Source organism: Falco rusticolus, chromosome 3, assembly GCF_015220075.1.
Source record: "Falco rusticolus isolate bFalRus1 chromosome 3, bFalRus1.pri, whole genome shotgun sequence".
In the NCBI taxonomy this organism is placed as follows: domain Eukaryota; kingdom Metazoa; phylum Chordata; class Aves; order Falconiformes; family Falconidae; genus Falco; species Falco rusticolus.
Genome location: NC_051189.1, coordinates 28,987,890 through 28,999,025, shown reverse-complemented (window position 1 = coordinate 28,999,025; position 11,136 = coordinate 28,987,890). Strand labels below are relative to the sequence as shown.

General features: G+C 40.5%; 1 protein-coding gene across 2 annotated transcripts; it reads right to left on the bottom strand.

Moving 5' to 3' along the window:
* Positions 1 to 2,804: 2,804 nt before the first annotated feature.
* Positions 2,805 to 11,034, bottom strand: RIDA (reactive intermediate imine deaminase A homolog). Of its 2 annotated transcripts, XM_037380462.1 has the most exons (6): positions 10,900 to 11,034; positions 6,712 to 6,817; positions 6,103 to 6,157; positions 5,191 to 5,259; positions 3,517 to 3,572; positions 2,805 to 3,081 (listed from the first exon to the last, which is right to left on the bottom strand). In XM_037380462.1, exons 1-6 carry the CDS (start codon positions 10,962 to 10,964, stop codon positions 3,019 to 3,021), a joined length of 414 nt encoding a protein of 137 aa, XP_037236359.1. In that variant the 5' UTR covers positions 10,965 to 11,034; the 3' UTR covers positions 2,805 to 3,018. The 2 variants fall into 2 exon arrangements, with proteins under 2 accessions (XP_037236359.1, XP_037236360.1); XM_037380463.1 differs by lacking the exon at positions 5,191 to 5,259.
* Positions 11,035 to 11,136: the final 102 nt, after the last annotated feature.

Below are 11,136 nucleotides of genomic sequence, written 5' to 3'. Positions count from 1 at the left end.
ATCCAGCATGCTTTTTTTTCTCCCCCAGGTGTTTCACTTATCTTTCAGTCTCAGACTGTACCTTACTGCGGATGGCAACGGTGTATTCACACCCCTTTGTAGCAGTAAAGTCACCCGAGGGAGCTCTATAAAAAAGTTGTATCAGCAAACGGACAAGTCAGCGCACACACAGAAAAAAAATACCAAACCCGCCATCTAGTGTTAGGCGCAAAGTTGGCAAAGAGGCCGCACAGCACAAGTAAGGCAGGGGGAAATAACGCGGCGGTAGGAAGGGGTATAGTCACAGCGAATATACAAGGCTGAGCTTAGCTCATGTTCAACCCTATTGACATCTGCTGAGGGTGAACTTTAACTAAGTCTGCTACAAATAAGTGAAATATATTCCAACAAAGTAATTATACGTGAACAAAGCTGTAACTGAGAAACACGAAGAAACTAGGAACCTTCAAATGTAACTCTGTTTAATTACATTATTCTTAATTAGTTGTAACTGACAAAGTGAAGCAACATTTGATCTGTGTTTCCTAGAAAGTTATATTCATGTTAGTACTAGCTCCTTCCTAACAAGTCTGATTATGCTTTCTCTTCAGTGGGATCGCTTCTTGAGTCAGAGCTGTAGAGAATAAAAGACATGAATATTATAGCCAAAGAGAGAGAACAAAAGCAGAAGCCAAAACTAACAAAGTTTATGTATAAGAAGTTTCTATGCAGGAAAGTCAGGTGCTTTTCAAAGGCTGTTGCTTGGAAGTTCAGTCTGAAATACCAAAAGAATTATCATGCTTCTAATAAAAATATCATCTCCATTTTGTCAACAGAAAGCAAGATAGTGCTGTAAAAAAATCCATACATCTCTACATACTTGCTGTGACAACTTCATTATGAATCTTCTCTTCTGTAAAGATATAATTTACAAGCTTAGTAAAAAGCAGGAGAAATGGCCACTTCACATCACATCTAGAAGGGGTAAAATCGGGCTGACTGTTCTCACAGCTTTCCAACTGCCCTTCTGGCGTATGCTGAAGTGATACCAGGAATGCATGAAAAATACAAAATATAGTTACTGCAATAGTGCAACTGAAAAGTAATGAGAGCTGGAAAGCATAGCTGACAAGCAGGAAGGTAAGAAACCACAAGTGGGACACTTAGAGTTTATCTAAGGATGGAGATGATTCACACCACGTGGCTGTGGTATTGAACGCAGGGGGATTTTCAGACAAGGCAGTATCTGCACATGCCATGCAAAGGTGGACAGCAACAGTGTTGCCAGATTGGGTTTGTCTTGCATGCTTACCATATGAAAATCATTAACTGATTAGGAGTATGAGACATGAGCATCAGTAGGCATTATACACAGAAGACAAATGATACCCACAGGACAACTTCAGTTTGGATTTCAGTTGTTAGACAGCTGAACCCACAGTACTGTGAATTGACCTGCGGCAAACCAGCGCTATGCCCTCTTCTTGCTATACTGCTGCTTTTGTGGCTTACCAAAATTGAGTGGGTTTGGTCACACAGGATGGGATTAGAAATAGCTGCTGAAGCACCTCAGTCATGGCACCCTGGCATACAAACAGCAGCAGCCAGCCTCTGGGATGAGCAGCCTACAGGATTCCGTCTCACGGTACCTTTGATAAACAAAGTACACGTTTCTGCCACTGAAACAGTACATTCTTCAAGCTGCTGCATTTAGCTGTTTTTACTCCCTACACAAAGAAAGTGAAGATACAGTGACAATAGCATCCCATATTTAACTGGATGGCCATCTTCACAGAACAGAGCAAGACGCTGAGGTGAACAGACTACAACAGAGAAGAATTTCTGCTCCTTTCCCCCGAATAAACTAATAGTGTGCTTAATCATATGGCTGTGGAGAAGACAGGGAATCAACTCCAACATGAGATAGCAGACTTTCAAACCAGATCCTTAAAACCACGATATCCATTTCAACTTGGTTAGAAGATAAATGCAGAGGGATGGAATAATTTACTAGCATCACCAGTCTGTCTGACTTCTCAATATTGCTTAATCACCCCATCAAGCGGATGCTTCTGTCCTTAATAGTAGAGAGAAAAATGTCAAGAACTATAATGTCATGGTAGCTGAAAGCTTCCTATCTTGGAAGATTATTTTTATCCTTAGCTATTAGGAGATAGATAATAAACCTATTCTTATGGTTTGAATTATTTCTATTGAATAAACAAGATGCGGACTTTTTTGTAATGGAGTATAGAAGCATAATCAGGAAAAGTTTGTTCCCAGAACAGACAAGCACAGTTTTAGAGATGCAATCATAATTTATTCTTATTAAATGGGATATATATTTTTTTAAAAATCAAAACAGTCAAAGTTGAATTGCTATGAAAAAGGTTACAGGTTACTCATTTACAGCTGATTAATAAAGTTAGCGCTTTACTTCAGAATAGCATAATTTTCTTCTTTCTGAAATTAGTATTAACTTTCTTAAGCAATTGCTTCCATATGAAAAAAATGTGAGTCCCAACAGGAATCTATTCTGTAAAGTTTAACACAGTTCAGAAACAAATACAACAAAATTCCCCAAAACACCAAAGCGAAGATGCACACTATGCAATTCAAGTGTTCTGTCTTATATGAGAAAAAATGAAAGAAATGGGAAAATTGTTATGAAAAGCTTACTATTACAAATCATTATTTTTCCATATCCAGATCACCCACAGTATAGCTGTCATACATTCACCCAAGTGTGTACTTTAATACCTAATATCCAGTCACCAGCACAAACTAAGGGCCCTGTCCTGCAATCGGGCTCAGCTGATTTTAGCAGGAGGTTTCAGGGTCTTCCAGCAGAGAATTCACTGTAAGCTCATATTTTAGAGAATCCAAGGCCACAATCCAGAAGCAAGCACCTTTCCTCAGTAAGTTTACTGATTGCAACTGTACCTAACTGCTGATAGTCAATTGTAGGAACAGACAGATGTCAGGGAGAAGTATTACATCTAAAATGGCTGTCATAGGATAGTCAGTCTCTATTTATAGTCAGGCTGAAGCATCTTGGAGGGGTCCCTGAATGGCAATAGCTTCAATCTCAACTCGGGCACCCTGTGAGAAAACAATGAGGAAACATATTAGGAGTTTAATATCTTTTTTTTTTTTTTTTTTTTTTTTACAAAGCAACTGAATGTATAATACAATCTTGTATGAACAGAGTGACATTTGAGGGAGATTATACTTCTGATAACATTGCTAAATTAGTGCTAGAACTAAGTAATAGTGAAAATTCACTTTACTTAAGTATCATAGCCCCTGATTTCTAGCGTTGTAGCCATCTTTCACCATCAAGAAATCTCTCTCTCATATTGAGATATCTTATAATGTGTGGAAATAAGACTTGTATACTTAGAAAAAACTAAATACTTCAGAGTCTTCTTTCAAATAGTTGCAATTGAAGCTATTCCATAATAAGAAAAGCTGTCAGAATGCTTCAGAAGTAAGGAATTTCAGAAAACTTTTTGTAGGCGGAAAAGTGACACTTACTTTCGGCAAAGCAGCAACCTGATAGGCTGCTCTGGCTGGGAAGTTTGTCTTGAAAACTGTAATTTAAGCAGAAACATCCACCAATCACTTAATTTTGCTTGATAAAACACAGTTCAAAGTAATCTGTATAAAATGTAGTCATTGGAACAGTTTCAGGTTCAAGGCTACAGGACAAATAGTCTTTGGTGCCAGCTATCATTTCCCCATTGCTGGTTTAGGTTTTTTTGGTCACTGACTGCTCCAACATCTCAGCAAGCTACCATTCATCATCAAGAAGCCAGCTACAGCTGTGATTCTAATGGCCAGTGATAACCTGCAGTCTGCTGACACTGCATGGCCTCAACACCAACTTGGCCGAAAAAGAACGATTAAATCAGAATGGTGATCATCCAGTTGCAAACACCAGGGAATGGGAGAGTGCTCTTTCACACAAAGAGCAAGAGGGAGAAACAGGCCCCTGCCAAGTCATGAGCAAAGATGCCAGATCTGCTTAAAGTCAACAGGGGGCCAACACTACTCATATCAAAGGCAGGCATAGGAAAAATAGTCCCTTGACCTATTCCTCCATTCCCAGTTAGGCCTGGCGCTCAAGGATATTAAAACAATGGGTCAAGGGACATGGGCCAGGACAGCAAAATAAAGGCGGGGGGGAGAAGGGTAAAGGTGCAAGAGCTGAATTCATAGACTCATAGAATAGTTCAAGTTGGAAGGGACCTTTAAAGATTATCTAGTCCAACTCAGCCCCCTGCCATGGGCAAGAACATCTTTCACTAGATCAGGCTGCTTAGAGCCCCGTCCAACCTGACTTTGAACACTTCCAAGGAATTTGTGTAATTAAATTGAAGTTTTACCAGTGAGAGTTAACACTAAGCTCAGAAACGGTAACTTTCCGTGTCCTGCACTGACAAGGCAGGATAATAGCTCACAAAGAACAGCAACTGCTGTCTTGAACTACAAGCAGGAGGCAACAAGTAACTTAAGTATCCAGCTGGTCTGTTTTTACCCTGCTTAAACACACACTTTGACATGCAGAAAAGCGTGTTGATAGCTCATCAATAACACTTCATTCAAAACCAGATGTTGCTATCTAATTAAAAACCAAAGCCATGTAAATAAGGAACTTATGTGCATACTCTCCCAAATGCTTCTGCAGAATATGGCTTACTGGAATGACCTATTTCAGTCTACATCCAGTTTTGCTGACCAAGCATTTTTTTTTGTTTGTTTTTCCCTTAAGTGGAGCAGTGTGGCTCATCCTTGTATAAAAAGTGTATGGTATTGTATAAAAAGATCCAAAGAGACTTTAAAGAAATGGAGATACAAAATCTGAAAATAAGCATTTAAAGGCTGCCTATGGTGGAACTACATAGGGATAACAGCATCTGTCAAGGTAAAGAGGCATGGAAGATCAACCTGCAGGGATGGCAGGAGCTGATCTTCACATGACAGTGAGTTAGTGGAATGGTAGGACACAAATCCACTGGAAAGTAGGCTGTGCTTGATCTGATGCTTGCAAATTAGGGTGTTTGGGGTTTTTTTACTATTAAATTTCAACTGGAATCTCGAAGATTCTGGAACTACACAATCTGAGTCATTAAAACACTTTGCCTAATGTGAATATAATTTGTTCCACAAGCCATACTAGTAAAACAGAAACAAAAAAGATCTACTTACATTGTTTGTAAATATCATTAATATCATTGAAATCCTTCATGTCTGCCATCAAAACCGTAGTCTTCACAACTAGAAATTACACAACTGCCGTTATTTTAGACCTCTGACTTGTATACAGAAGTTGAAATCTTCAGTGCATTTCTTGCTTTTATTTCATAAATTTCTCTCAAGTATTCTAAATATTTTGAAAAGTTTTGCAAACAGATGTTGACTATTAGAGTTACCACCTAAAAAAATCCGAACAGCTACTATTTAATAAAACTTTAAGGAATTAGACATTCCTGACCAGCTCTGAAAATATCCATTTTAAATTTCATTCTAAGCCCAGTTCTTCCAAGAGGCATAGAACTGATAAGCAGGTCAATTAAAAAAGCTGTTGTAAGCCAACTGTTGGCAATAAACTATATTATATAATATCTGCTGCCAGAAGAGTCCATAACAGGTCTGAAAATACAGTCTATACTAAATTTTTTACCCATGACTGCCCAAGCCTGATTTGGCTCCACTGTTAAGAGTCCTTCCCCCCAAAAAGTATTGAAAGCTCCTAGAATATTAGCACCATAGATACAAACCTGCTTGTACCTGGAGCAAAGCCTAGGCTGCTTAAAATGCCTGTAGTCATTTGCAGCTCTGTCTATATCTGAGCTTCCCCAGTTAGAGTTAAAATATTAGCACTGTGGGCAGAAACTTCCGGTGAAAAGCAGTGTTCCATTGATACCCACCAAAAAGACTTGCATTCTGACTTATTCTTGTATTTTGTAACCCAGACTCATGATTCCTTTTGTTTCTTCCAGCTATTGATAACAACTGAATGTTTAGCAAACAGCCTTTTTGTTTTTTAAGCCCACTGCATTTTTTTTTTAATCCAGGTAAAACCAACCATTTGTTTGCCACCATCACAGCAGCACTTACCATTGCCATAATCACAGCCTGCAGCTCTCAGGATTTCTCCCATGTTTTTTAGAGCCTAATGAAAAACAAGGCAAAAATCTTTTAACTATCAGCTTGGTTGTATTTAGGTAAGTATGTAAATATATAGTTTTAATTTGGCTGCATCCACGTTATACTGTAAGTTCACCCAGCAAATCATCAACAGTCCTCAGTGAGTAAGCAAAATCAGAAATTAATAAAAGGGAACTTCTAATAAACACAAATATTAAAGCATCCATTCATTAGATGTAAATGCATGATGCAGCTCCATCTCACCCTATTACGTCACATCACCTTTTTGCTACTAAGGGAACAAAATCTTTCCCTGACTCAAGCCAGGGTTATTGCTGAGGTCTTAACCTTTCTTATAAACATTGATTCTTTCATACATGAAATACAGATTCCTCCCCTGCCCTCCAAGTTCTTTAGGTGGAAAATTACAGGGTTAGAATGGAAGGACTTCCTCCTGCTTTTCCCTTATTTTAGAGGGTGTGAAATGTGATCTCTAGGTGTCTTCAGTTTCTCATGAGTCCGTGTTTGACTACACACATGCTAACTCCCTTACAAGTTTATTGCTAGAAGACTTCTTACCTGCTTAGCTTCTTCCTTTGCCCCTCCAGAGACAAGCTGCCCAGTGGAAGGTTCTATACCAATCTGTCCTGCAATGTACATTGTTCGGTCTACTAGGACTGCTTGGCTGAAAACAAGTGACATTTTAGGTTTAATGTTTCCCCATCAAAACATTTAACTATCTGAAGGCACATTTCACATATTCTTCAGTAGTTTATAACATCTCAGAAAGACAGAGGACTGAGGTTTTCCATGCACAAGTCTGTACGCACAACCACACATTCAATCTGTGTATGCTTTTGGGAGAGCTGGGATTAGACCACCTATGGAAGTGCATAGCTCTGGTTTTGAGGAAATAAACCCTGATTCTTGCAAAGGCACAGGGTATGAGCACAGCAGCACAACACTAAACTGAGCTACACAGCTTCCACACTGCATAAAGCAGAGGGGAGGCAGAGTAAATAAACACAATTTTCCACAATTTTTGGACCTGCCCAGATATATATCCCACCCTAGTTTGACAGGTAGACAATACCTTTCACCTACATCTCAGCTGCAGAACGGGGTGGGGGGAAGTGGAGAAAGAAAAATCAAAAGAATGCCGATTAGAAAATTGAACATTTTTCTTCTCAAACAAGCACCATGATAGTGAGTTACAGCTGTAAGTTGAAGCCCTGCACACTAATTCTCTGGCAGTATTCCTCCAGAGTCATGAATTTGGCCAGTCAGCACAACTTCTAGATCACTCCATTCCCAGAACAATCACTTTCCTCTCACCAAATAACCTGAGTGACCTGTTGGGTGGGTTAATTCAGAAGATTGAAGATTTCAAGCTATTTGCAAAACATTTTTAAATAAATGTCAGGTGTGTTTTTGCTGAAGTAGAGTTGGCAATTATTAATGTCTTTAATTACCACGAAGAGATTAAAAGATTAAAACAAAGATTTAAACTACCTAGCAAACATTACACAAGGGACATAGTTTACTTCTCTTCAGCTGGTAATTAAAAATATTTCACAGAGAAATTAGGAAAAGACTCTTTTGAAAGTGTTAGTGGTGTGTCAACACTGGCTTTTTTATCTCTTCCCACTGTACAAGAAAACACATAGTTTTGACAATTCAGCAGTGTCTCAAGTTACACAAAGTAGGGTTAGGCACCTCCCTGAAGCATCTAAATTAAGAGGTTAGCTTCCCTTTAATGCCAGTGGGGAAAGAAAGGGGACTCTTCCAGAGAATATTTTTATTATATCTTCTCTCTTAATTGGATTGACTCAGTTGGATTGTCTCAATCCATTGACTTCACATTGGACCAACCTAATTTGGGGACTCAATAAAAAGATTACAGTTAGGCAATCTGAAGAGTGCCATCACTCCCATCTTTTCTTTTACCCCTGTCCTAAATTCTCCTGTAATTTCACAAGGGGAAAAAATAGCCAGTAACTAAATTGCTATGGTAAAATATCTTATGTGGTGATTATTTTCTCTATTATCAACTAATGAAACCAGAGTACATCACAAAACTACACCATTTAAAGAAGAAAAACTAGTGAGTCATAGAATGGTTTGGGTTGGAAGGGTCCTTAAAGATGACCTAGTTCCACACACACCCCGCCATAGGCAGGGACACCTTCCACCAGACCAGGCTGCTCAAAGCCCCATCCAACCTGGACCTGAGCACTTCCAGGGATTGGGCATCCACAGCTGCTCTGGGCAACCTGTGCCAGTGCCTCGCCACCCTCACCATACAGGATTTCTTCCCAACATCTAATCTAAATCTACCCTCTTTTAGTTTAAAGCCATTACCCCTTCTCCTGTCACTACATGTCCCTGTAAAAAGCCCCTCCCCAGCTTCCCTTAGGCCCCTTCAGGTACTGGAAGGCCACTAATAAGGTCTCCCCAGAGCCTTCTCTTCTCCAGGCTGAACAACCCCAACTCTCTCAGCCTGTCCTCATAGGAAATGTTTGAATGAATGAAGTAGTTTTCTAGCTGATGCAGTCTTGTTGATAGAAAATACATGTATGAACCAAACACATATGCTTCCCTCATTTTATTTTCTTTCCTACCATGTCTTGCTTTGTTTGAGGCACAGGCCCTCAGACCACAAACTTCTGTTTCTGTTTGAAGCACAGAAAACCATGCAACAAGAAGGCATGAGCTCTCTAAAAAAGTCTCGTATTGGTTATTATAAAGCAAATGAAACAACAAATCATTTATCCCAACAAAGACTTTGGAGCATCCTAAATAGTGAATAATTAGGAAAAAACACCAACAAGCTGAAGCCTTCTCATACCAATGCCAGATCAACATCTGTAGCAGTCTTATTGGGTCCCTTTCTTTGCCCCTCAAGTTCCTTCTCTTGACAAGCTTACTGGTGGAATCTTCCATTCACTGAGACTATTAACAATTTACCAACTAAAGGGTATAATTTTACAGGAGTCAAATGCATGAGCGAAGCTCAGAGAAACTTCAACTACACAACACCCAATCATACTTCAACTGCAAATGTATCCTATAACTACAGTCAATTGTAGCTACTCATTAATCCCTGATTCAGCAGAAATCTGGTGTGCCTAGAGTCATTCAGGTTTCAGTATACCCAAGTGCATAACTGGACAGACATTACGACATTAGAAGAATGTTATCCAGCAGAGAGATGGTGTTGAGAAGCATGCTCTTTAAAGACATGTACTGCAAAGATGATCTGATCTTTTTTACATAGATGATTGTTGACACAACAGTATCTTGGCTCCATTAACATTAATGAGATATACATATACACATACACACTCACACATATCTTTTTATATATACACCTACCTATCTCAAGGTTTAGGAAACTGGATGCAGTAAAGGAAATACAAAAATACAGTAAAAATAGGTCACCAAAAAAGCATACTGAAAGGTTGTAGCAGAACCAGGAAGGCAGCCCATACATCCCAATTCCTCATTCTCTATTAAGCCCACATTCCTCTGTTACTATGTTCAGACTCCACAGCAGAGATGTAGCAGTTCTTGTGCAACTTCTGCTCACTGGACTTTGACAAGTTTACTGAAACCAATAAACTAAGTTATTGATCAACGTACTGAAGTTAGACCCATCATACAATTAAAAGGCTGCTTAACAAGCAGTATTTCATTAAGAACTACTAAGCACAAAATGTTGGAGTGCAGTTAATCCCCAACAGAAGTGGAGAGCTATGTTGAAGGCTAAGCCAGTGGTTTGTGTGTGCACAGCTAAAGCATCACCTTCCCGTATCCTAGATGTTCTTCTCACTACAAGCCAAGCCAGGCCCCTGGCTGCCCCCAGCAACAGTTTTGTTTACAGAAGTTAACCTTCATGTCAGGGCTCTGCTTCGACACTTTGTATTTCTCCATCTTTGTAATTCCCGTAAAGGACACACAGTTTGAAGAGCAGAAAGCTCAGTTACAAAGTAACAGAGACAAAACCGTACCTGGAAGGCACTAAGATGCTACAGGGGAAAAAGTTTAGACCAAAGGAATCTGTGCTTGTATTGGGAAAACAAAGCCCAAATGCAGAATTAAAAATTCTTAGAAAATGCCTTGGTAAAAATCCCTCAGTACCTTAGCTACAAGGGTCTACTATAGTTATTGAGTATTTTTTCACACCCAAATAGCAAAGCGAAACCTTTCTCCAATTAAAAATGGGAGCACTTCTTTTTAAAATTACATTCAGAGCCATTGCAACAACTTACTTGTGAAAACAGTGAGCAACATATTACATGTTTTACAGCAGTTAAGTTTTTAGACTGAAAAGCACCTATAACCTGCTGGAAGTCACATTCAGAATAAGAGATTTGCAATTCCCAGGCAGCGAATACTCCAGCAGCCAAAGCGCATCCTGGTTTGGGCTCCACCTTCACTTCCCATCACCTCCAGAGTCAACATTCACATTTTAAACCCCTGCTTACCACTGATTTCAGAATTATTTTCCCAAACTGGCTTTTTGAGAGACATTTTAAAACTGCGCCTAAATCGCCGCCAGCCTTGCAGACCCGTCCGTGCTGTAGGACCCCAGGTGTCCCTGGGGGGTTACCGGAGGGGAGTCCGATGCCTGATGGAGGAGCCCACCCCCACCACAGCCCTCAGGGCTGCCTGGCAGACCACCGCCCCAGGCCCCTGCCGACGGGCAAAACCTGCTCCCGCTCGCTCCTGCTCCTTCCCAGAGACCTCCGTCTCGCTAAGGCATACCTGTATGGACCCAACGCAGGGGGAGCCTTAGCAGTGCTGATTATTTTCTTCACGAGCGAGGCCATAACTGCCGACAGCCCCCTCCTGCCCTCTCCTCAGCGAGCCGCCCGCCTGCCCCTGCCCGCCTGCTCTGCTCCGCCCCGCCCACTGGTGCCGCAGCGCCCCGCAGGGGGGTTCTGGGAAATGTAGTCCCTCGGGGGCGGCGGGGTGGGCGTGTGCGCGCGCGCATGCGCGCTG